Source organism: Monodelphis domestica, chromosome 1, assembly GCF_027887165.1.
Source record: "Monodelphis domestica isolate mMonDom1 chromosome 1, mMonDom1.pri, whole genome shotgun sequence".
In the NCBI taxonomy this organism is placed as follows: Eukaryota; Metazoa; Chordata; class Mammalia; order Didelphimorphia; family Didelphidae; genus Monodelphis; species Monodelphis domestica.
Window position 1 is genome coordinate 228,656,811 of NC_077227.1, and position 27,799 is coordinate 228,684,609.

Sequence of the window (27,799 nt, forward strand, 5' to 3'; positions counted from 1 at the left end):
TGGGATTTGGTCCAGAAGGAGACAAACTTTTGTTCTACCAGTCCCCCCAACCTGAAACTTTTATGTTCCAGGTATTGTGTTAGAGTAGGGGTCCCCAAATGTTTTACACAGGGGGCCAGTTCACTGTCCCTCAGACCATTGGAGGGCCAGACTATAAAACCCTAACCCTAATCGGGCAGCAGTACACACAGTGCGGAACCCCCTCCCCCAGATCACTGCTCACCATGCTGACGTCTTCCATTGTGCAGCCACATAATCTTTTGTGCTGCACCTTGTTCTCCTTCAGTTACTCTCAGAACAAGGCGCCATGCAAAGGATTATGTCACCGGAAGTAGTACTGTACGTGAACGACATCATGCTTTGTGGTGCTGCCACATACAGTGCTCCTCTCACTGACCATCAATGAAAGAGGTGCCCCTTCCGGAAGTGTGGTGGGGGCCGGATAAATGGCTTCAGGGGGCCACATGTGGCCTGTGGGCCGTAGTTTGGGGACCCCTGTGTTAGAGTGAAAAAGAATGCTGCCCTGGGAAACAAGACCCTTGGTTTCTAATGTAGCTCTACAGTTATGAACTCTGTAGCCTTATGATTCTTTCAGGATCCTAGAATTTGGAATTAGAAAGGTATTAGAGACCAGTTGATCCAGTTACCTCATTTTACAAATAATACTCCAGCACCAACTTGGTAGAATACAGGTAAAGGGACATGACTTCTGATCCCAGGACACTGACATTGTCAAAGACATATGACAACTGACTGAAATCAGAGAAGAACTCCAGGAGAGGTCATTTCAAGAAGTAGAAATTTAAATGGCTGCAAGGACTCTCAGAGCCACTGACAAGTCGTGGAAGCTGCCCTCATTTCCAATGTGTCTCTTGAGTTCCAGCCCTTACCACCCTAGAGACTCCTGATAGTACAGCCCTCTTTTTATTCTGAGTTTAACATATCTCTGGGGCAGTTAGATTAAGTGCTAGGGCTAGAGTCAGGAAGACCTGGGTTCAAATCTAACCTTAGACACTTACTAGCTGTGTGACCCTGGGAAAATCACTTAACCCTGTTTGCCTCCATTTTCTTGACTGTACAATGAATTGGGGAAGGAAATAGCAAACCACTCTGGACTCTCTGCCAAGAAAACTCCAAATGGGATCATGCAGAGTCAGCCATGACTGAAATAACTGGGCGACAAAAACTGTACTTGTAGACTGAGATATTTGATATGTGGGAGAAAGCTTTAATTCTGGCATGATAGTGACAACCTCCTTGGAGATAAGTCAAGGGAAAGAGTGAGTGCTGTGACAGTCCCCTTCCTATTTCTATCAAAGGCAGAAATCACAGCCTTATGTGTAAGGTAGGCTAGTTCCCAGATCAGAGATTTATTTAGGGTACATGTGAGCCAGCTTCCATCATACTTAGACAACACAGATATACACACATACATCATAGATATACACATGCAGTTGTTAACATTGAAGCTCAGGGATGATGATTTGCCCACGGTCAGAGTTGGCAAGACCAGGGTACAAGTGCAAAACTTTTGACTACAAATCCAGCCATGCTATTTTAGGCACTGGATTTAAAGCTAAAGGAGATCTAATAGGAACCTCTCACTTTATAGACAAGGAAACTGAGGACTTGAGAAAATCAAAGGCTGAAGTGTACTGATAAGTGTTTAATAATCAGCTCTAAGGAAAAAGAAATGTATGCAATACACATTTTAAAGTTGAATCAGAACTATTAAATATTTTCCCCATCAATGAAATCAATCAATGAAACAGTAAATCAAGCCTAATCTGTAGCTTTAAGTATTTCAGAAGTGTAAATGCTCACACTGAAGATTTAAAAATCAGCTCTGCTGGCTAGAACTGGCTCCAGTACATTTCTGGCCAAGGTCACACAAGTAGTAAGTAACAGTCACGGTTTAAGACGAGGCTGTCTGACTGTTAATTCAGTTATATAATTTTTCTATTTGACAAGTTCTGTGAATCTAAATCATGCCCTTATCCTACTGCTGAAGTAAAGACACAACTGCATTTGATTCCTCCCCTATCTGACCTGACTCAGTTTCTCTATTTGTAAAGTGAAAAAGCTGGACTAAATCAAAAGTTCTTAATATTGTGTGTGTGCATGTGTGCGTGCGTGCGTGCGTGCGTGCGTGTGTGTGTGTGTGTGTGTGTGTGTGTGTAATCAACCCCTTTGGTAATGTGAGAAAGCCTCCAGACGATTTTTCAGAATGTTTTAAAATATAACAAGGGTTACAAAGGAAACCAATTAAATTGAAAATTAAATTGAAATATGTTAATCAATTTAAAAAAAACTTCACCCCAAGACTACAAGGTCCATAAGGTTCTACTCAAATCTAATATTAAAAGGCTCTAAATTCCTCACAGAATTTGCGATGTAGTGAATGCACTTATCTCCCTCTGGTGGCCACTAGGAAGCCTCTTAATTTAAGATGTAGAAAAGGACATTGAACATACGGATCTCGTTCTTTGAGAGCGGAGACCCTTCTAGGACTTGTTTAGTGACCTAACTCCAAACAAGCAGCAAACAGAACCATCCACAGAAGCAAAGACTCGAATATTCCCTAGTCTGAAGCACAAAGAATGGTCTTCTGAATATGTGAGTTGTACTTTGGCTGAGATGGACCGAGTTTGCCTGGGCGTAGACCCCAGCATTGGGTCACAAAGATGGTAGCTGACATGGTTCTGCCAATGTGACCAAGACAGTTGTTAGTGTTCCACAGTTTCCCAAGGAATGGAGTGCATGTTGAGTTTGATGGGTGTAGCAGATTCTTGGAGAGGTAAGGTAGAGAAAAATGGTATGGAATTTATCTGATCCAGGAGTAACAGGGAAAGAGGAACTGAGCAAGGACAGGTAAGGAAGGGGACCAAATGCCCCCCAATCTATCCTTTCCCCCATGCCCAGGGGTCTGGGTACCATTAACACAGTCTCTGAGAATCAGCATGGGATAATAATTAGGAAGCACAACAGGACCTTGTTTTATGTGAAATTCAAATATATGCAAATCCAGGTATAAGTGATTGGAAACAAAAAGGCAAAAAAATATGGAAAATAAAAAAAAATTAACTTCCATGTTCTATCCACACCATTTTCCCAAGTGGTGTAGAGTTTTGCAGCAGTTCACCCAATCATATTCATTCTTATTCTGAGAAGCATTGTAATCATCCCTAAACAGAAAGCTATGCAAATTTAGGAAACAAGCAACATTTTATGAATTTTTAGTAATTACTAGCCTTCCAAGTACTGATAAGTACCTGTCCCATTCCAAGCAAGTATAGAAAAAAATAGAAAATTGGGATAAAACAAGTGACTAACAAAAATAAAAAAGAAAAGAAAAAGAAAAAAAAGAGCTCTTCTCAGAGGGAAACTTCTGTAGTGCCTAGTGAGCTCCTAGATTACAAGTAGAATTCTACAAATAAGGAAGGGGTCCGGGGGAGGAGGCATCACCTGAGTCTCACTTTAAGCTGAGGCAGAAAGAAGTGAGCAAGACCAGGAACACAATTTCTATTTTAACAACATTGTAAAAATGTACAAATTTGAAAGACTTAATTCCTCTTATTGACATGATGATCAGTCAAGATAGCAGAGGACCAGTGGTTTAGAAAGCTTCCCATCTCCTGACAGAGAGATTATGAGCTTTGATCCAGAGTGAGATACACAATTTTGGACATGATCAATGTAGGAATATTTTGGTTGACTGTGTACATGTTAGAGGGATTTTATTTTTCTTGGCATGGGGCATTGTAAGGGGAAGAGCAAGGGAAAGTGGGTAGGGGTGTGTTAAATTTTTAAAATTTAATTTAGAAGATTCAATTTTGTTTTCACTAAGTTTTTAGTGTCAGGTGAAATTTCAATGTTTTCAATATATTACATATAATATATTTAAATCACCTTTTGAACCTTAAAGTACTACATAAATGTTAGCTATTATTATTTTGTGTTAATTATCATGGAACTTGTGATTTTTATAGTGATTATTAACAATTTGTATATCTTTCTTATTCTTTGACCATAATCTATTGAAGAATTGGAATTGTCACTGTTACTTTAGCATCCTTTATATCTCTTAGATGCTAATTTTTATCTATATATGTCAAGAATTTCTCCCAATTTGTTGTTTTTCTCTTAATTATACTTTATGTTTATATTTTGTACAGATTTAAAATTTTTTCAGCCACCTTATGCCTAATAAATTTCTTCCTTTTGTGGAATTGAAAAACAAGTCATTTCCCATTTATAATTGAGGTAAATACTCTATTCCATTTTCTGCCATCTTTTGTTAATAATGTTTTAAAAAAATGTTTGTTTCTCAATCAGCTAGAATTCATTCAGATTTATGATGTAAGAAGGGGTTCTTAATTCCTTTCATGCCCTAGGGTACAATCAATTTTCTCAAGTACATTAACAAAATAATGAATTCTTTCTGTAGTTTTTATTTTCAATAGGTTTATCAAATAGTAATTATTTTTATATTTTTGGTTGGATGTCTGGGACATCGACATCTTTCATTGTTCTATTTCTCTCTATTTCTCCAGTACCACCAGATAGTTTTGATGATGACCACTTGCAACAGATTTTAAAAACTGAAATGAATAAAACTACTTATACCACTCTTTTTAATGTGCTTCTGAGTATTTTATCCATATTTTCATATACATTTCATTATGATTTTTTTCTAGTTCTAAAATGAAACTCCTTGGTATCTTGATAGATATTGAATATATTACTTGTCCTTATATTAATCTGGCCCATTCATGAATACTTAGTTTATTTTGGTCATTTAATAGTTTCTTGTTTATAGATTCTTTATATTCCTAGGTAGTTTAATTCTCAAATATTTTATAATTTCAAGAATTATTATAAAACGAGTTTCTTTTTTTTAAAGAAATCTCTTTTTTTGCTGTTAGAGATATCAATGATTATGTGAGTTTGAGTTTGAGTTTAAATCTATCCTTTTTTGGTAAATGTAAATTTGGTAAATGTAGTTACATTTCCATTAAATTATGAATATCGAAATTAATGATATTTTGACTTCACTTCTAATATTAACCTCTTTAATACTTTTTTTTACATTATTTTGCCTTTGAAAATTTCTAATATTATGAGAATAAGAATATGAAAGGAGTGAGAATGAGCATCGTTACTTTGTACCTGTTTTTAGTAAGAATGTTTCTAATTATATATTATGTTAACTTTTGGCTTATTGTTTAGATATTTTGGCTTATTGTTTAGATAGAGGGAAAACCTCTCTATATCTAGTCTTCTTAGTATTTTTGCTATGAACAAATATCGTATCTTATCACATGTTTTATTTGCATCCATTGTTATAATAAACCCTTCACTTTCTGGTAGGGAAACTGTGACCTGAGGTCACATAGTAAATGGCACAGTTGGGATTCACAATTAGATTTCAAATCTTCTGGCTGCAAATTTAATGCTCTTTTCTCCCCAGCAGGTTTAATTCCTTATTATTCAAGACAAAAACTAAGACCTGGTAAAGTTAAGTAATTTAAGTAAATTCCTATCTGAGAGCTCTTTATACTAGACCAGTTAAGGCTCAACATGACAATGAAGTAGCAACCCATAATCTAGCTGTGATTGCATGAGAGCTCTGGCAGGTCCTTGGCACCAACTCATCCTTCTTGCATCCGATACATGGATCTACCAGAATGTCATTTAAAGGGAAACAAAGTCAACAGCAATTCAGTCAGATGTTTAATACAAAAAAGTCAGTCTTACATGCACTAAGTATAACCCTTAGGTTCAATTTTAGTTTTCTAGAGCTACAAACACTCTCTTGATCCCAAGAGGTTTCTTTTTTTAGAGGAAGGAGAGGGTATTTGTTTATTTTTCTTACCTGGATCTATGGCAATTATGCTCTCTAGCTCTCTAATTTTCTGTACGCTAGAAGATGAAGTAATGCTGTAGTGCAGAGGATTTTGGGAAATGCAATGGACCTCTGGGACTTCCCCAGAATGACTCACTTGAATCCTCTTATCTTTCTGGTCAATAACAACTGGACACCCAGGAGCACTGGTAAAAGCCAGTGGTGACTCTGAAACAGGCAAAAGGTATTTCGATTTAGTACTTGGAACAAGACAGATTTGAATTTAATTTAATTCACATTAATTAAAGTATCTACCATGTATAAGGAAAGCAATGTGTAAAATGTTAGAGATAAAAGACAAAAATGGAATTGTCCCTACATTTTAGGAGTTTATAGTCTTTTGAAGGGAAGAAGAAGACTATTTTTAAATGAGAAAAAAAAAAGTCCAGGACCATAAAACAAGAGTATTTAGACTTTGGGTAGTCATCTGAATATGAAAGGCTAGGAATATTGTTGGGCACATAAGAAGATCCAATGACCTTGCCACTCAGGGTTAGCTTTTTATAGCCAATACTTTCTACCCATCCTCCTCTGCCATCTATGAAGGAGAACAAAGGAAACATAGGGTTAGAAAACTTCAGAATTCTGAAACTCAGAGCCACAAAAGTGATTTTTCTAAAGCATAGATTCAACCATGCCACTTGCCTACTCATTAAACTGCAGTGGTTCCAAATACAAAATGCCCTGTTTGGCAATCAAAGCCCTTTATAACCTATCCCCCTCCTACCTTGCTAGTCTTCTTAGACCTTTTTCTCCCCCACACACTCTTCCATCCAATGACACTGGCTTCTTTGGTATTTCATGAAGAAGATACTCCATCTTTTGACTCTGGGCATTTTCTTTTCCCTCATGCCTAGAATACTCTCCTTCCTCAACTCTACCTACTTATTTCTCTGGCTTCATTTAAATTCCAATTAAAATCCCATCTTTTACAGGAAAATGATCCCCATCTTAATTCTAGTGACTTCTCTCAGTGACTTTCTTATTTATTCTATATATACCTTACTTTGTAGATACATTTTTTGTATATTGTGTCCCACATTAGACTGTAAGTTCCTTGAGAACAGAAACTGTATTTTGCCTTTTTTAAAAATCTCCATTGCTTAATACAGTGTCTGTCACATACGAGGCACTTGATAAATGTTTATTGATTGATTGATATACTGATTGGTAGCTATTGGACAAATAGCCTTTATATGGTTTATATTATTATTCATCCTTTGTTTTTCAAAGACCAGTGGCATCATGGATGATATCTTGACTTGAGAGTGAATTGGATTTAAATGAGACAGAATTGTGAAACACCATCAGCCTCACTCTCTTCTAGAGTCATCCAAGACTAGTGGCAAGACAACAGTCAAGACAACTGGCCATGGCCATGCAGAAGATGACCTTGGCATCTTCGATGTCTGACAGCACCTTATTTGACTGCCTTCATGACCATTGGAACAAAAATGTTCTCATCTAACTATTCCATTGGCTGAATTTTGGTATGTTGAGATGGACATCTCCCTAACTCACGAGTTTGAGACCTGTCTATTACCCTCGACCTGGTTTAGCCCATCTGCCAAGATGATTTTACTGGGGTGTAGCTGCTGGACATACTCCAGCTTCTTGGAGCCACAGGTAAGAGTTGAGGGACACCCTGAACACCAAAGTTGGATGGGCAACCCTGAAAAGGACTTGGCAAATTCTCTAACCAAAGTCTTCCCTGAATACCTCACACATTTTATACATACGTATATATACCCAAACATATGTGAGTATCCATATGCATATGCCTTATAATCTACCTCTGAGAGATTAAAAATCAGCATGCATAAAGAATGCTCACTATGAAGTAGAATGAGGTTGTCCAGACTGTTCTCAAGAGCTAGACTTGGGGAGTTGAATTGCTTTTTGAACATGAGAGGCCCAGGTAAATTTTGTAGAAGAACAAAATAGATCATTTCACAAGTGGAAAAAAAAAAGTCAGGATTTTTTTTTCCTTTTCCCTAAGGAAGACCGCTAGTCCAAGGCAAAGGTTTCTGCCCTTTAAAAGAATTGTTTAACAACAACAACAAAATGTCTCTGGCTATGAACTAAGGAACATGACAGTGCTTGATCTTCTCAGACCGAAAAGACAGCCAAGAAATTTAGCTGAGCCTAAAATTCTGGAATCCAGACAGAGAATCATCCAGAAGACATTGTGTGCTATCAAAGCAGCATCCAGGAAAGCAGTATTTGGCTGAGATTATCTTCCTAGCATCCAGTGGAAACCAGAGAAGACTGTTTGGGAGCAGACCTTGTGGAAGAGAAAATGATGTCATCACTGGAAGAAGTCAGCAGTCCTGCAGCATCAGACTTATGAAGTAGCCCTCTACTCATGGGCCCTGATCACATATATTTTCTATGTGTGTTGCATCTCCAAGAATATATATTATTTGTGCCTTTACTCTCTGCTAGAGAAATAGAGGAAATGTTTTATTGCCATTTAAAGGTCTGTGACCTCTTGTGGTTTTGAGTGGTTGCACACTCACATAATACCTTGAACTTGGAGCAGTCACTTCTAGAGCATCTGCCTTCAAGTGAGGGGGTGCCCCAAGGCTCTATACCAATATATTCAATTTTAGGGAAAATGTGAAGGGGAAATGGGAAGAGATTGTCTGTTGCTAATATGCTCAGAGGATTCTCTTGTTCAATTCATTCTTAGAATCATAACCTAAAGAGTTAAGAACTAAAGTTATATGAAAAAGAGAACATCTAATCCAGTCCCCTTGCTTTTTCAGGAGAGAGAGGCCTAGACAAATGATAGAACTTAATTAAATTCATCCAGTTAATCTTTAGCATAGCTAAAACTGGCATTCAGGTCTCCTGACCCCCTCTAGTATCTTTTTTTGCCAAGTTCATCCAACACTTTACTATAGAAAAATGCTAATAAAGACATAAAATATGACTTAAGCAAATTAACATTTAGGATTAGAACTAAAGTGAAAATAGAAGAATAGGTTTCATGAATTTATTCATTATTCAGTCAGGTCTTTTGGACTTTTAGTAAGAGAGTCCAAAAAGGCTAAGTAAAAACATATTTCCTTATGTCTTCTGAACCTAATTAGGAAAAACTTAGAAAAGACAAGGAGGAAAAAAAATAGGCTCCATTGATTTGACAAATCTTGTACCATAAGACGTAGTATATAACACACAATAGAAAGAAAGCAGAAAAGAGAACCAATTGGCAGCTAGGTATAACAATGGTTAGAGTACTGAGTCTAGAGTCAGGAAGACTCATTTTCCTGAGTTTAAACCTGGTCTCAGGCCCTGAGTAAGTCATTTCACTCTGTTTGCCCCAGTTTTCTTTCTTATCTGTAAGGAAATGGCAAACCTCTCTAGTATCTTTGCCAAGAAAACCCAGACTAAACAATAACAGGACCAGTACTTAGTGGGAGACAATATTCACAAAGAGAGTCGACAATAAAAATCCATGGCTACTATTGGTTTATTTCGTAAGATGACCAAGAAAAAAGGAAAAAATACTATATGTTCTAAGATCAAACAGTGAGGACATGTCTGAAGTCAGATTTGAACCTAGGACCTCCCCTCTCCAGGCCAGGCTCTCTTTATTCCCTGAGGCACCCCGTGCCCCTACAAGCATTTTTGAAGTATATACTCTGTGCCAGACATTGTGCTAAATGCTGGGCATGTAAAGAAAGGCAAAACCATGTTCTTTGCTCTCAGGGAATTCACATTATGATGGTAGAGAGAAGTTCGTTACTTTATATCATATATATGGAGGGCATAGAAGGTAACCTGTAAATGTTGTGAAAATGATCCCAGTGAAATGAAAAGGGACAAAAGAATGTTGAGTGTTTCCTCACGGTTCCCTACGCCTGCCCAACGCTCAGCATAAAAAGACTGAGAGCCTCTGCCATTTCTCTGTAGGGATGGGGCCTGCACTAAGCCTTAGAAGGATTCCCTAGAAAGGAGACTCAGTACTAGGAAAGGTAGAGAACACTAGTTTTTAAGTGATAAAATAGGGAGGTTAATTCCAGGGGAGCTGGCTGTGGGTGGCATGAGTCCACTCTTTGCTCTTAAATTCAGTGTTAAACCCAACAAAGGCCCATAGCCATTAATTCCTCCATTCCCTCACTTGTTCTGGGAAAGAAGCCATAATGAGAGTATACTCACTGCAGCTGATAACAGCTTCCAGGCCTGTCACCTCTGAGGCCCAAAATACTGGGACATCTGCTGGCTGAAGCATCACTGGTTCCCCATAGTCTGGTTTGTGAAGGTCCTCAATTCCCAACAGGTCTACAGAAGGTAGAGGGAGAAAGGTGATATATCAGAGAGACAGACAGACAGACTGGGGCACCTTGGAGATGGTGCAACTGAAATAGAGGGTGTGATTTTTGTATGGAAGGGGATTCTTGGTGTATAAACTACCCCACCTATACATATCAGCACCTCATCTATAATTTCTAGTCTTAGTTGCCTGGGGCCACTGAGGAGTCCAATGACTTGCCCATGATCATGTAACTAGTAAATGGCAAATGCTGGAGTCTTCCTCACTCCAAGAGGAACTCTAACCATTGGGCCATGCCAGCCTTGCATTTTGTTAGGGTGACACTGACAGGCCACAGCACCAGCTTGGACATGAGGACCAGAGAATGAGAGCTAGTGAGGAATCCGGGAGTATCCCTAGCTTGTGAGTCCTGAGGACTGGGAGGATGGTATTGCCCTCTGCAATAGGGAAGGTGGGAGGGCTTGGGAGGGCTTAGGGAGTAAGACAATGAGATCAATTTTGCACTAACTAGCTATCTGTCATTAGTGCTTACTAACTATGTGATCCTAGGCAAGTCATTTCACCTCAGGCAGCCTCAGTTTCCTTAACTATAAAATAAGGATAATAATAGTATTTATTTCCCAAGATGTTTTGAAGATTAAATTAGATAATATTTTAAAAGTGTTTAGCACAGTACCTGGCACATAATAAACACTTAATAAATGTTTCCTTCCTTCCTTCCTTCCTTCCTTCCTTCCTTCCTTCCTTCCTTCCTTCCTTCCTTCCTTCCTTCCTCACAAAGGAAGTTAAAAAACAAACAAAACATAACCCTATGTGAAAAGCTCCTGCTGTGTGTGTGTGTGTGTGTGTGTGTGTGTGTGTGTGTGTGTGTGAGAAGTAATCTTGCTTCTCTTGACATAGCTATTTACATATATTTGCCCAGGGTAACACAGCTGGGAGGTATCTGAAGTTAGATTTGAACCCAGATCCTCCTGATTACAGGCCTGGTACTCTATCCCCTGAGCCACCTCATTGCCCCTCTTATATGTGTTTTTTAAAAAACCCTTACCTTTCATCGTAGAATCAATACTGTATATTGGTTCCAACGCAGAAGAGTAGTAGGGGCTAGTGTTTAGTTGATGATGGTATTTAAGTGACTTGCCCAGGTCACACAGCTAGGAAATATTTAAGGCCAGATTTGAACCCAGAACTTCTCATCTCCAGGCTTGGCTCTCAATCCACTGAGTCACCTAGCTTCCCTAGTATTTTAACAAAATGCAAAGACAATATGACCCAATACTTAGAGATTCTTCTAGGAATCAAGAAGACTCTAGCATATGACATTTACTAGTTATGTGATCATGGGCAAGTCATTGAACTCCTCAGTGGCCCCAAGCAACTAAGACTATAAATTATAGATGAGATGCTTATTTGCATTGGTGAGATGGTTTATACACCAAGAAGTTGCTACAATAGAAAAATCACAGAAATCAAATCCCTTCTCCAAAAATGTTTGTTTTTAGTGGAGTTTTATCCTACTTCCTTTCCAGAATTTTACATTATTGGGCAAATGAAATTCTGCAGGGATCATGCTTATCCTATGCGCAAGCCCTATCTTTGTCATCTTGGCATGGGCATTGTACTCCCCAAACCATAGAAGTGTTTCAGGCAAATGGTAAGCAGGGAAAGTCCTTTGCTTCCTTCTATCCTTGTGACTCCTAACCCAAACCATCTGATAACTCCTATAAGACCTGAGAGGATTATCCTCCTTGGATCATTCTTTGGACAGAGATAATGGACAGAGATGAACCTCCAGGCTGTGCCTTGATATCATCAAGTTGTATCTCAGACATGCATCTGTCCTCCAAACTATGAGGGCCACCTCCTATGCCTTCAGGCAAACCTCCCCCCACCCCTTGCCTTAGTGCATACCACTCTAGAGTCACTTCTTCATTCTTGTATAGAATATAAAAACCCCAGAATTGAGGCATTCTGGGAGCAAGTGTCCAGGTTGTTCCACTCATGCTGTCTTACTGGCTAAAAATGCAACATTATGAATAAATCTCTCTTTTTACTTTTAAGCTAAGTTTCAGTCTTGCATTCTTGCAAAAGGCAAACTTCCTGAACCCGAGGGGTTCACCTCAAGCCCTCCACAACAATCTGAATTAAATAGGAGTTTTATGTCTATAAAATATCATTATTACCACTGTGATTTGAGGTTACACTAAATCTCCAGAACAAAGGAGTTGATATAATATTCTGCCCTGGTTGGACCACATTTCGGATACTAATTTTTTTTTGGGGGAACCACATTTTGAAAAGCTAGAGAAGCAAATCTTTTCTAATCCTCACCAACAACTTCTACATTCTCCCTCCTTCTCTCCATTAACACTACCTTGTTTTTAACTCCTGTGCATTTTTTTTTATATTTTTATTCTGTAACTACTTACATAGGTAAAGGGCAGCTAGGTGGCCCAACTTGATAGATCCAACTTCCTGAGTTCAAATCTAGCCTTAGAGAGGGGCAGCTAGGTGACTAAGGGGATTAAGAACCAGGTCCAGAGATGGGAGGTCCTGGGTTCAAAGCTGACCTCAGACTTCCCAGCTGTGTGACCCTGAGGAAGTCACTTGACCCCCATTGCCTAGCCCTTATCACTTTTCTGCCTTAGAATCAGTATTGATTCTAAGACAGAAGGTAAGGGTTTTTTAAAAAAAAAATCCAGCCTTAGACATTTACTGGGCAAATCACTTTACCCTGTTTGCCTCAGTTTCCTCATCTGTAAAATGAGCTGGAGAAGGAAATAGCAAACTACCCCATTGCACCAGTTCCCCAAATGGGGTCATAAAGAGTTGGACACAACTGAAAAAAATGACTAACAACAACATATGTGTAAATGTTGCTCCATTTATAAAAGCAATGGATTGTTTCATTTCAATCTCCTAAGAATAGGGATAGTTTCATTTTGGTTTTGGTCTTTTTTTTGTGTCTCCAGCCTCTAGAACAGTGCCTGGCATATAGCAGGCATTTAATGCTTGCCTGCCTGCCTACTTGATGGATTGATTGAAGTGCAAAGGAGAACTACCAGGCTGATGAGTCTAAAATTATGCTGGATGAGGATGGGCGGAAGAAACTGGGGAAGTTTAGCTTGGATAAGAAAAATCTTTAAGGGATGGGATGGGGGAGGGGAAAATAACTTAAAATGTTTGAAGGGTTGTCATGTAGATGGTGAATTAGACTTGTAGAATTAGGAATAATGAGTGAGTAGGAGTTGCAGGGGGACAGATTTGGCTTGACATAAAGAAAGGCTTAATAATTAGAGCTATCAAAATGTAGAATGGGCTGCTTTGGAGAGCAGTGGGTTCCCTATTATAAAGTGGATATGGGGTGGGGGAGGTCTTCAAATAGAGAATAGCCAACCACTAGTCTGGGATACCGAGAGGGTTCTTGTTTAGGTACAATTAGATTAGGTGACTCCTGCTGTTTATGATCTGATTCTCCTAAGAGGAGGATGGGAAATAGATTATTAGCATCACACCTACCAAACAGAACCCCAGCTTGCACTTCAAAAGAATGGGGCACTGATAAGCTTCATTGCCAGATTCTTTCAGATCCCTTTACCAAGCAAATCAATCAGTCAACGTGCATTTATTAAATGCTACTCTGGGCCAGCCACATGCTAGGCACAAAGCGGTAAAAGACAGTCCTTGCCCTCAAGGAGCTTCCAAGTCTAAGAGAGAAGGTACCATACAAACAACTATAAGCTGTGGTTCATCCTGCATTTGTTAAGAGGAACAGTGACATCACAGGGTGACATCTTGACTTGTTGGTGAATTAGATTTAAGTGAGGCAGAGGTGCACCAAGTCATCAGCCTCACTCTCTCTTCCAGTCATCCAAGTCCAGTGGCAAGACAAAAGTCAGGCTGACTGGCGTTGGCTTAGGATGCAGTGGAAGACCTTGGCTTCTTTAATGTCTAACTAAGCTTTAAGCACTCCACAATTCATTTTTCTGCTGCTTTCATAGCCTTTGGAACAAATTGTTCTCATTGACTCATTACACCAGGGGAAGTCTTCACATGCCTGGCGTAGACACCCCCCTAAATCCCTGATGGGGTTGAAGCCTGTTGGTTACACCCAACCTGGTTTAGATTGCCAAGATGCTTTACCAGGTGTGGCCACTGGGCATACTACAGCTTCTTGGAGCCACAAGTGAGAGTGGAGTGGCAGGTGGACACCGAAGGATAGGCAGCTCTGAAGAGGGCTTAGGAAGCCCTCGTCCCAGACATAGAACTAAGGACTAACAAGACATAGACAAGAAAAATTGGAGATAATCCGCAGAGGGGAGGCACTAGACTCAAAAAGGACCAGGAAAGGCTTCTTACAGAAGAAGGAGTTTAGCTGAGACTAGGAGGAAGCCAGGGGACATTAGGGAGAAAGTCCTGGGCTAACTTTTACCTAGATTCTCCATCCCAGAAGTCTAATAGTTTCAGTGGAATGCTATGCTTCCTTTGAGCCATCTGATTCTTGTACACAGTCTCAAGCTGGAGCAACAGAATACTCAGAGAGTAGAGACACAGAGCAAGTCACTGACCTGGGCAGCCAATGTGAATGGGTTCTCTTTGCACATCTCCGGTTTGGTAAATGTCTTGTAGAAATGGTTCCAATTTGTCCTTGGGAATAGGTATCATGGCAACCACTAGAGGACAGCAAAAGCTGCCAACAGTGGCACAAGGAACTGCTGTCTAGCAAAGTAACATCACATCAAGGTGAAATTAGGGAAAATTCAGGCTTTGTCATTTTAAACTTTTTTCTTTAGCTGTACTGTCACCTTTCATTCACTTCCCCACAAGAAATAAAAATCCCTCTCTAATAACAAATACATAGAGTCAGGCAAAATCCTTTCAAAAAAGCTAGGAAATAGAGGCAACTGGATGGCTCAGAGCACCAGGTTTGGTGATGGGAGGTCCTGGGTTCAGATTTGACCTCAGACAATTCCTGGTTATATGACCACGTCACTTAACTCTCCATTGCCTAGCCCTTGCCAGCTTTTTGCTTTGGAACTGATAGTATTGATTCTAAGACAGGTGAGGGTTATTTTAAAAATTCAAGGTAATACAATTTAAAAGGTCATTATGAGCAGATGATCGCTGAAGTCCTCTCCAGATCTCATATCCTGGAAGGATAGGGATAGGGGCTGGACCTGTGATTTCATAGATGGAAGGGATCCCCTGGCTGAGGAAACTCTTTTTATCCATTCAATATATTTTTATTTATTTCATTAGATATTTCCCACTTACATATAAAAAATGTTCATATATTTTTTTTAAAAACTGAGCTCCAAATTCCCTTTCTTTTCCCACCCTTAGCAATATATCAATTATACACATGAAGTCATGAAAAACATAATTCCTTCTTTACCAATTCAAGTTCACACCTTCTTTGCAATTTAGAGTTTTAGTTGCTTAAGGCATTGACACTGCAAAGTTAAATAACTTGCCCAAGATCACACATCCAATACTATCAGAGGCAGGATTTGAAATCATGGCTTTGTGACTTTGAAGCTGACTTTCTATATTTTCTATTACACATATAGTAAAAGAAGCATAATGACAGAGTGGAGAGAAAGGGGACCGTTGATTTAGGAAGACCTGGGTTCAAATCCTGCCCCTATTATATACTAGTTGTGTGACCCTTGGCAAATCTTGTAACTTCTCAGCGCGGTAGACAAATTGTTGCAAAGCTGCTTTGGCTCTCTGGTTTCTCCTCCCTGAGAACTCCCTATGTAAAAGAAACCACACATCTAGTTTGTTTGTTTTTTTTTAAGTTAAAGAAGCCTGGGGAGATTTGTCTTGTTTGTGATGAGTGGATCTTTCCATTGAAAGGCTTTTTGGCATCTTGGCTCTTTTGAAATAACATTTTGGAAAACTCTTTTTAAAAGATCTGTATTATAGTCTGCTGGGAATCTCTTGTGTTTACCTAGCTCTACCTAATTTAAAGTATTGCATGTATTCTTGTTATTCAGTCCTGACTGATTCTTCATGACCCCATTTGGGGTTTTCATGGTAGTGGTTTGTCATTTCCTTCTCCAGCTTGGTTTTACAGATGAGGAAACTGAGGCAGAGTAAAGTGACTTGCCTAGGGTCACCCAACTAGTAAGTGTCTGAGGTCAGATTTAAATTCAGGAAGATGAGTTTTCCTGGCTCCAGATTCAGTGCCCTATCCACCATGCCACCTAACTTCCTGGCTTTTATTATTATAATTCTCACAAACACAAGCCACTGACCAAGAAGAGGACCAGGTTAGAACATGTCCCAAATACTTTGTCACCCTCCTAAAAAACAACTCAAGGTTCACGCTTCATCCAGAAAAGATTAGCACACAGATCTGTCTCTGGTTAAGGAATCATTGAATATTTGAGTGGGGAGGCACCCTTAAAGATCATGTTATCCAATCGTCCTTACTGATGAAGAGAAATTATTTTCCCAAGGTCACACAAGCCTGCTAATTGGCAGAAGGGACTTAAATCTGGGTTCCTTGATTCTGCAGGCTAACATTCTTTCAACCAATGTTGCCCAATGTAAGCTCCAGGGTCAGATTCATTTTTGCTTTTGTTTTCTTAGAACCTAGAACCCTATCTTGGCCCTACTAGATACTTTTTTTCTTTTACCCCTTTCCTTCTGTCTGAATATCAGTTCTAAGACAGAAGAGCAATTAGGGCTGGGCAATTGAGGTTAAATGATTTGCCCAGGGTCACCTAGCTAGGAAAGGTCTGAGGTCACATTTGAACCCAGGTCCATTCGAATCTAGACTTGGAACTCTATCCACTGTACTACCTTAATTGACTCATATAGGGTCTAGGAAAGATCTCCAACCTAATTCAAGCATTTACAATGTGGCCAAACACCCTGCTAAGAACTGAGTAGACAGTTAATAAGAAAGACATTCTCTGCTACAATCCAATGGGAAGGAGCCTGGGAGGGGAGAGACAGGCAGCACATAAAAGGAAGCAGAAAAGGGAGGAACCAGGAGGTATCTTGTTGCATGGAGTTGAAACGAAGCAGAGCTGAAGATACAAAAAACAGCGAGCGAAGAACCTAGCTCAATTTTAACTGAATCTTGAAGTAATTGAGAAAAACCAAGAGCTAGGGGGCAGCTAGATGGCTTAATAGATAGAAAACCAGGCATGGAGACCTGAGGGACTTGGGTTCTGATCTGATCTCAGATACTTCTTAGCTGTGTGATCCTGGGCAAGTCACTTAACTCCCCATTTCTAGCCCTAGCCCTTACCTCTCTTCTGCTTTGGAACCAATACTGAGTATCAGTTCTAAGATAGAAGGGAAACAAACAAACAGAGAGAGAGAGAGAGAGAGAGAGAGAGAGAGAGAGAGAGAGAGAGAGAAATGAGAGAGGGGGGAAGGGAGAAAAGGATAAAGGGGAAGGGGGAAGGAAGAAAGAAAAAGAAAGAGGGAGGAAGAAAGGAAGAAAGAGAGACAGATGCAGAAAGGAAGGAGAAGAGAGAGAAGAAGAAGAGAGAGAAGAAGAAGAAGAAGAAGAAGAAGAAGAAGAAGAAGAAGAAGAAGAAGAAGAAGAAGGAAGAAGAAGAAGAAGAAGAAGAAGAAGAAGAAGAAGAAGAAGAAGAAGAAGAAGAAGAAGAAGAAGAAGAAGAAGAAGAAGAAGAAGAAGAAGAAGAAGAAGAAGAAGAAGAAGAAGGAGAAGGAGAAGGAGGAGGGGAGGAGGAGGAGGAGGAGGAGGAGGAGGAGGAGGAGGAGGAGGGAGGAGGAGGAGGAGGAGGAGGAGGAGGAGGAGGAGGAGGAGGAGGAGGAAGGAAGGAAACAGAAGAGCTAGAAGTGAGACAGCAGAACATTCCAGCATTCAAGGCATAAGGGACAGCCAAGGTAAAATTAGAGAGATGGGAGATGGAATGTAGTGTATCCGGAACAGCAAACAGGTTAGAATGGCTGGATTATAGAGTTTATGCAGAGGAGATAAAGCACAATAATCCATCAGTAGCATTTATTAAGTACCAATTATGTGGCAAGCACTGCCCTAAGCTCTAGGGATACAAAAAAAGAGGTAAAAGACAGCCCCTGCCCGCAGGGGATTTACAGTCTAGGGAAGACTGATAATGAGGAGCTATGTTAAGAAGAAAAGCACCATACCAAGGACTTTAAAGTAGAGTTGATTGGTTAAAATACAAAAATGAAAGCAAGTCAAATTTTCAAACCAGTTTTGCCACTTGCTTGCTCAGGTCCTACCTTGTATATGCCCACGTTGCAGTGACTTTCTTTATTCCTTACTGGAATTCCCACCTTCTTCATGGCCCCATTAGATGAGATGCTGCAGCCCAAGTAGAAGGTGACCATGTCTTTAAGCTGTTCTGAAAAACCTTCTAGACTCATCAGGTTATCGGTACACGAACCAAACTCATATTTCTTGTACTTTAGGCAATCATTTCTGGCGAAAGTGATAGACAATTGCAGTCATGGACTGTTCAACAATTGGCAGAGTACAGTTCTTTTCTTTCCTTGTCCTCAGGCAAGGACAACTTGCCTTACACAGAGTAAGATCACTTTTTCTTTTTATCTTTTTGATTGCTTCCAGGAAACCTTGGTGTAGACACTCTCCCCAAAGTATAGCAGCAACTCCTTTATAACTTATAGTTCTAGGGTCAGCTAGGTGGCTCAGTGGATAGGGTACCAGGTCTGGAGTTGAGAGGACCAGAGTTCAAATTTAGCCTCAGATTCTTCCTAGTTGTGTGACTGTAGACAAGTCACTTCACCCTGTTTGCCTAGTCCTTGCCTTTCTGTCATAGAGCTGCTACTAGGACAGAAAGCAAGGGTTAAAAAAATAATAATTTATGGTTCTAGAGAGTTGTCTGGAGTACTTAGTGGTCAAGTGATGTGCTTATGGTTACATAGCTAGTATGTGTTTGACTCAATTCTTCCAAAGTTGGTTCAAAGTCTCTAAAGTTGGTTCTTTATCCACTATCTCATGCAGTATCTTAGACCTCTTCATAAATTAGGACCATTGATTTAGAGCTGGAAGAAACCTTAAGGGCCACCTAGTCTAGCCCCTGTATTTTACAGGTAAGAAATTAAGTGACTGAATCATTTACTCAAGGTCATACAGTTAGTAAGTGGTAGATCTAGAATTTGAGCCCAAATCCTCTGATAATAAACCAGTAGATTTTCAAAAAATCATGTTACTGGAACTCTGGAATGAAAGTTGGATCTTCTAGTGGTTTCTAGTTCCACCCTTGCTACTAATTAGCTAAGTAGCCTTAGTAAATTCATTTAGTTTCTCTAGGGCTGAAGCAGTTTTGTTACATTAGGGTCAAAGGATATGACAGGCAGTGTTTAGAAGAAGAAATCAAAACTATTAATAGTTACATGAAAAATGCTTTAAACCATTATGGTTTAGAGAAATGGAAATTAAAATAACACTGAGGTACCAACTTATACCTATCAGATTGACTAGCATAACACAAAAGGAAAATGATAAATACTGGTGGGGATATGGAAAAAATGAAACACTAATTCATTGTTGGAGTTATGAACTAATGCAACTATTCTGAAGCACAATTTGGAATAAAGTCCTATGAGTTCTCTTTGATCCAACAAAACCACTATTAAGTCTATATCCCAAGGATTTTAAAAAAAAAGGAAAAGGATCCATTTTTACAAAAGTATTCATAGCAACTCTTTTTATATTGGTAAAGAACTAGACATCAAGAGGATGCCCATCACTTGGAGAATGGCTGAACAAGTTGTGGTATATGATTGCTACTAAGAAATAACAAAGAATGGTTTCAGAAAAATTTGGGGAGACATATGAACTGATGCAAAGTAAGAGAATATTATACAAAGTAACAGCACTATTGTAATGATGATCAGGATCATCAACTGTGAAAGACTTAGCTAATTGTCTGATAAATAGAATGATCCAAGACAATTCCAAAGAACTCATAATGAAAAATGCTATACACAACCAGAGAATTTATGAATTCTGAATGCAGAATGAAAAATATTTAAAAATTTTATTTATATGATTTTATTTTGGTTTTGTTTTCTTTCATAACTTGGCTAATATAGAAATATGTTTTGCATGACTTCATATGTATAATCTATATCAAATTTCTTGCCTTCTTAAAGGGGGAGCAGGAGGCAGAAAGTGAATTTGGAATTCAAACTTTTTAAAAATGAGTTAATTTTTTACATGTAACTAAGAAATATTTAATGAAATAAATAAAAATAATTTAATTTTTAAAAACTGAAAAATTAAATTTGAGAAAAAGAACTATGGGCCATCCAGTGGCTAGGCTATTATTGTCTTGAAAGAGCTGACCTTCTGGGAGCAATTATATGTATAGCTTCATTTCAATCAGCTGAACAAAGATGGATACCCAGCAGGTGGCAGTAAAGCTGACCAAGGGACACAAATCCCTTTGTACTTTTTATGCACAAGTAATGTAATTTGATTTGTATATTACTCAATAAACTATTTAACTGAAAGGCAGCCTAGTTTATGTCTCTGGTCCTTGAAATCCTAACTAACACATAGTTCTTAGATTCTATTGTTCTGAACATTTGTTGAATGAATCCATGAAAGAATGAACACATTAACAAATGAACTAAAGGCATAATTTAAATAAAGCATGAAAAGGTTTCACTTTTCCTTCTCTTCTTCCCTTGACCATCTTTTCTATATTTTTACCCTACCTTCCTCTTAGTTGTTAAATCTGAAAATCCTGACACCTAGTCAATAGTTCTAAAAAAGACAAGAATTTTTAAAATTAATTATTAGACCAATAATTAACAACTGAATTGGAAAAGCAGTACTGTACACAGCAGCCCAGAAGAGGGTACTAGTTTGCCTCCCATTCTGGCACTGTCTGCATTTAGCACATAAAGCAGACAGAGGGCTTTCATTGTCACTTCTTGAGACTAGCTTTCGTGATATTACTGTGCAAAAACTACATAACTGTCAGGCTCTCAACATTTGATACCAGCATACCCAAGAGAACAGAAAAGGGCTCTTGTGTCAAGAGCACAACTGTTGCTGACCTTGGGATGAATAGTCATCCCAATCCAGCTTTATAGTGTATTCTATCTCTAGGGCTCCAAACCAACAAACCACAGAGATATCCAGGGAAAAATACCCAGCCAGGCAAGACATAGTTTTCTGGGTCACTTATGTAAGAAAGAGGTTATATCTGGCTCATTTGCCATTCTTCTTTTCAACAAAATCGGCTTTAGAATCACAGTTTAGAGTACACCAGCCCAGAAACCTGGGCTCTCTCTCCTTTAATATGCTTCCTTTAGGTACCATAGGTAGGAGAGAAGCTGACTTCCTCCTTGTGGCAACTGACAACAATTACTGCCATTTTGTTCTTCTAGTTCAACTGTCTGCATGCCCTGGTTTTGTGGCAATAGCATGGCAGGAGAAGGAAAGGGGACTGCAGGTGGGATTTCAGCATATCAGAGTGAGGTTGCTTTTAGAATCTGGGCATTCTTGGTCATTTTTCCTTGGGAATCTGGGAGTTACTCCTAGGCTGCATGTTTTTCCCAAAGGAGTTTTATGGGTTGGACTGTGCTACTAAGCTCTCTGAGCACAGAGAAGACCAAAGGGCTGGGTGATGTTAAGCCTTTGTCACAAGGTAAGGACAAGTGGCATTTTGGTCAATACTTTCTGATTCCTTTTTTCTCTAAACCAAATCATTGCCAGGGGTTGGAGGACCTGACTGTCAGTGTCTGGGAGAATCCTGACAACGAGGGATTGGTGGATTGTATTAGAGGATGGAGGACCCTATCAGTATCTGGAGGACCTTGACTATCACTGGTTAGAGGACCCTGACTTTCAGTAGTTGGAGGGATTCTATCAGTGGTTAGAGAATGCCTTCATGAACAGTAATAGTCATAATGTTTTGTTACTTGGTTTAGGTCTTTCCCCCTAGTTATTTATAGTCTCTTCTTCACCCCACTTTTTATTTTTTATTTTTTTAATGAACAGGGGGAAGCTGGGTGACTCAGTGGATTGGGAACCTGGTCTAAAGATGGGAAGTCCTAAGTTTAAAACTGGCCTCAGACACTGTGTAGCTGTGTGACCCTGGGAAAGTCATTTAATCCTCATTTGCCTAGCCCTTACTGTTCTCCTCTGTTGGAACCAATTCATAGTATTAATTCTAAAATAGAAGGTGTGAAAAGGGAAGTACCCTCCCTTTGTTTTCTTTGATGTAATCAATCAGTGACCTTTGATGTAATTAGACAGGAACTTGAAGCTCCTTTACCAGTGAGGTGCAAGTACAGACGCACCCTCAGAGACAGGAAATTGATCCCATAGGCACTGGTCCCCTGGCAGGCAAATTAAGGAACTATTATTAGTTCCTGAGATGTGACATGGGAGAGCTAGTGGATGGAAAAAATGACTTATAAAGGTGTGAACAGAGGTCTGAACAGACATTCTTGAGTTGGCAACACTCTGGCTGGAGACACTACTGTGCTTCGGACTCTTGCTGAAGAGACTCTCATGGGCTTCTGATGAGATTAGACCTGAGGGAACCTTTGTCTGTGATGAACCTCATTCCATTAGAATGGCAATTAGAGTATTTAGCTAAACAGCTCTCTACCTCTTCCCTACACTTCCCTCTCTTTATTATCACTACTTTGATGTAATAAAGCTACTAACATACTCATAATTTAATTTTAATTATTAAATTTGACAACCTTGTAATTATTACAAAGGTAAGAGTTTAAAAAAAAAGAATAACCATTTTATTTTTTTAAACCTTTACCTTCCATCTTAGACTCAATCCTGTGCATTGGTTCCAAGGCAGAAGAGTGGTAAGGGCTAGGCAATGGGGGTCAAGTGACTTGCCCAGGGTCACACAGCTGGGAAGTGTCTGAGGCCAGATTTGAACCTAGGACCTCCCATCTCTAGGCCTGGCTCTCAATCCACTGAGCTACCCAACTGCCCCCAAGAGTTCACATTCTAATGGGAGAGACAACATGCTCATAAACTTTGTATATATATAATATATACAAAATAGAAGGAAGGCAATCTCAGAAGGGAAAGCTAGCAACTGGAGAGACCAGGAAAAGCCTTCTGGAGGAGGTGGGTGTGACCTCAGTCTTCAGAGAATTCAGGGTCTGTCAGTTGAGGTTCTTCAGCACTGTAAATTCCATGAAATCCAGGAAAATCAAACCTAGCACAGTGGCCAGCATGCAACAAGTATTTAATAAATATTTTAGGAATGTGTTAAAACCAATTTGATTGTAGAATTTATAATAGGTTGAGAACTTAAAAGCCACCTAGGTCCACCTCCTTCTTGATATAAGAAGTCCTCTTACAATAGAGATGAGGTCTGGTTGGTACTCATCCATTATGTCCAGTGCTGAAGAACCTCAACTGGCAGACTATTCCATGATTGTGCAGTCCTAATTGTTAGAACCTTCTTTATTCCATTGAGCTAAAATGAATCTCCTTTTAACTGACACTCATAGGATATTAGAAATAGAAGGGACCATAGAGTTCCAAACCCCTTATTTATAAATAAAGAATGTGGTTCCAATTCTACCTTCTGGGAACAAATAGAACAAAAAGAATTCTTCATTCACATGATAACTATTCAAATATTTAAAGAGTTATTATATTCTCCCTCTTTCCCCCACTCATTGTTTTCTCTTCTCTATGCTAAATATCTCCCTTTGACCATCCCTCAGAGGATAGAGATCCTAGAACCTTCATGGGCTTGGACATCCTCCTCTAGACACAAGTGTTGGATAACACTTCTTAAAATATAGTTCTCAGAAATGAACTTTTTGGGATACCAAACTTGTTATGGATAGACTGAGACAGGCCACCTCCTTTGTGGTAGGTACCCTTTACGTAGGATTGGGGCCTTTCTATTCTCTGAAGGAATTTCTGAGGTCAAAAACTAGCTAAGAGGTCCTCGTTTTTTTTTTTATCAGGGCTAGTCTTTCCTACTGAAGGCAATGAAGATTCTGGCCAGGGAGTTCATAATACCACAGAATAATAGAATTTGAAGGGATATTAAATATCATCTAATAAAGGATGATCATACAATTCTTTTTTAAAAACTTTTTTAAAAATTTGATTAATTTAGAATATTTTTCCATGGTTACATGATTCATGTTCTTTCTCTTCCCTCCTCCCTTACCCCTCCCATAGCCAACAAGCAATGCCACTGGGTTTTACATGTATCATTGATCAAGACAGATTTCCATATTATTAATATTTGTAACAGAATGATCATTTAGAGCCTATATCCCTTATCCTATCCTCATCAAACCTTGTGATTGAGCAAATCTTTTTTTCTTCTATGTTTCTGCTCCCATAGTTCTTCCTCTGGATGTGGATAGCATCTTTCTCATAAGTCCCTCAGAAATGTCTTGGATCATTGCATTGCTGCTAGTAAAGAAGTCCATTACATTCGATTGTGCCACAGTGTATCAGTCTCTGTGTACAATGTTCTCCTGGTTCTGCTCCTTTCACTCTGCATCAGTTCCTGGTGTTCATTCCAGTTCACATGGAATTCCTCCAGTTCATTATTGATCATACAGCTCTTAAATGGTGTGGCAGGAATTCAAGCCCATGTCTTTTGACTCAAGTCCAGTAAGAAAAAGTCCTGGGGAAAAGTCAAGGGGCCTGGGTGCACATCTACTTCTATTGCTTACTACCTGTGGAATCTGAGATAGTAATTTTTTTTAAACCCTTACTTTCCATCTTATTATCAATTCTAAGATAAACTATTGAGGTAAAGTGACTTGTCCTGGGCCACACAGCTAGGAAGTGTCTGAGGCCACACTTGAACCCAGGTCCTCTCTACTCCAGGCCTGGTGCTCTATTTACAATACTACCTAGCTGTCCCTGGGCTTCAGCATTAAAAATAACAATAAGGTTTGCCAAGTGCTTTACAAATATAATTTCATTTTATCCTCTTAACAACTCTTGGATGTGGATGCTATTATTATCTCCATTTTACAGTTGAAGAAACAGAGGCAGACAGATGTTAAATGACTTGTCCAGGGTCACACAAGAAATTTCTAAGGCTGTATTTGAACCGAGGTCTTCTTGACTCCAGGTCCTCTCTAATTCTTATGACATGGGCTTCTACAACATGCAGCATCCAGGGCCAATTGCACCATCCCAGATTGCATGATACAGAGGACAGGAAGCAGCTGCAGCATCTCATTACTCTGTTCCATTTTTACCCTCACCCCAAACTGTCTTCTCCAGGTTTGGCATTCTGGCATACTCACTTGATATCAGAGCCAGCACTCAGAGTAGGCAGCTTCCATTCACTAGGTTCACTTCTATAGAGTAGGGTCAGAGCACCATTGTTGGCCCGGCAGAACTTTTCAAAGTCCTTAGCGAAGGATCTGGGCAGGATCACCACACTTGCCTGTTTTGGTTCTGTAAGGAATAAGCTTACACATTCAATTGCTCAGTTAAGTCATTGTTTATAGCAAATCTCACAAAAGGCTCTCTAAAAGCTATGACTCGAACTATACAGGAAATTCTCTGGTTCCAACTGGGATCAGAGGGGTTTGAGAGAAAAGCATTTAAAAAATAAAACTTTGAGTAGAATGGGATGGAAGGCTGGAGCTATGACTGAATTGGTTAGAGGGAACTCCCAGAAAGGAAACTCCCTCTACCAATGCACACTAGATGGTTTCTGAGGTCCCTCCCAATTCTGGAGTGAGAGTTCCTTTATATGGTCCTCTTTCTTCCATCACATGTGTCTCTAGGGGCAGCCTGGCCCATCCCAATGCACTTTCTATGCAACTAGGATTATAAGCAGGAGCTATTAACCTGGAATCCATGAACTTGTTTTTCAAAAATAGCTATTTAGTAGAATTGATTTCCTTTGTAAGCTTGCGTACTGTGTTTTATGGATCTTTTTTAGAAGTCTGGGAAGGGATCCATAGAGTTCAACAAAGTGCCAAAGGGGTCCATGACACAAAAAAGGTTAAGAACTCCTGTTTTGAACTTCCTATTTGATTCAAAACTGCTTGGGAAGACTGGAAAGCAGTCTGAGAGAAATTGGGCTTGCATCAATACTTTATATTACATTCTATAATTCATTCAAAATTAATATATGACCTTAATATTGAAGATTGTGCAATAAAAAATTAGAAGAGAAACACATCATTTACAAAAGAAAAAGTGGGATGACTGTGGTTGTACAACACTAAAAAGATTCTACACAGACAAAATTAATATACCCAGGATTAGATGGGAAACAGTTAAATGAGGAAAAGATCTTAGTATCAAATTTCTCTGATAAGTGTTTGGTATCCAAGATATATAAACACAACATATAATTTTTTTTTAAACCCTTACCTTCCATCTTGGAGTTAATACTGTGTATTGGCTCCAAGGCAGAAGAGTGGTAAGGCAATGAGGGTCAAGTGACTTGCCCAGGGTCACACAGCTGGGAAGTGTCTGAGGCCAGATTTGAACCTAGGACCTCCCATCTCTAGGCCTGGCTCTTAATCCACTGAGCTAACCAGCTGCCCCCCCCAACATATAATTTTATCAAATTGTATACATATGTGCATATACACATATATATGCCCCAAAGCCTTCCCCAATAAATAAATGATTAAAGGATTTGAACAAACAATTCACAAAGGAAGAATTGCAAACAATTAACAACCACTTGAAAAAATGTTTCATATCACTGATAATAAAAGAAATACAAAGCAAAACAACCCTGAGGTTTCACCTCATACACTGCAAATTGGCAAAGATGACAAAAGATAAGAACAGTCAGTGTTGGAGGGAAGATAGGCATATTGGTACACTGCTGGTGGTGAAGAACTCAACTTGCATTTATTTTATTTAATTTTTTTCTACATTATTTAGTATGAAGCTACTTCATCTTATATATTAGAAAGGCTAGTCCCAGTTGTTAATTAACTGTGAAAGAGGAGAGAGTTAGCTGAGCTCCTTTTGTAAACCTTCTTATGTTAAGTCCATATTACTACTCTCTCCTGATTCTGAATAAAGATAACAGAAGCAATCATAGAGGCAGCTGTAAAAGTAGGAATGGCATTATTTGCTTTTCCAGGCATGTATGTCAATAGTAGGTCTGCAGATTTTATGACTCAAAGAGACAGCTTTGTGAATCTTTAAGTTTCTTGTGAATTATTGTCTATTTTAATATCAATAAGGTTTTTTTTTCTAAAATATTGTCTGAAAATAGCGACAAGATCAATAAATTGCCTGGACCTTGTACTAGATTTTATCAACTATTAGCCAACATACTTTGAGTTTGTGGCTTTTATTGATCAGTGATTTGTAGCAACTGTCAAAAGCTTATAAAAACAACTGAGAACATCCAAAAGATATCTTTCATCATAGACTGGGAATGATGGGACCACAGACTCTACCCATGAATAAAGTCAGTTTTCAGCTCAGTATTATTTCTTACAGTGGAGCTAGGAATAAGTACACCATTTTGGAAAGCAATTTGGATTTATACAAATAAAATGATTACATTTCCATACCTTTGTTCCCGACAAATCTAATCTTAGACCATTAATAAAACAAAAGTCATCCTTGTGCTTTACTGCCATAGTCTATGAGTATCCGGGAGGAAATACTAATAATAATG

At 39.1% G+C, this 27,799-nt stretch overlaps 1 protein-coding gene across 5 annotated transcripts in view; it reads right to left on the reverse strand.

Moving 5' to 3' along the window:
* DGLUCY (D-glutamate cyclase) overlaps positions 1-27,799 on the reverse strand; it is a 118,318-nt gene that overhangs the window by 53,627 nt on the left and 36,892 nt on the right. For all 5 annotated transcript variants that reach the window (XM_001371185.5, XM_056810521.1, XM_007472592.3 and 2 more), the window contains 5 exons: positions 25,440-25,593; positions 18,417-18,615; positions 14,753-14,903; positions 10,070-10,192; positions 5,876-6,073 (listed from right to left, as the gene is read on the reverse strand). In XM_001371185.5, coding sequence (XP_001371222.3) covers positions 5,876-6,073; positions 10,070-10,192; positions 14,753-14,903; positions 18,417-18,615; positions 25,440-25,593 — 825 coding nt within the window. The remainder of the gene's footprint in view (positions 1-5,875; positions 6,074-10,069; positions 10,193-14,752; positions 14,904-18,416; positions 18,616-25,439; positions 25,594-27,799) is intronic.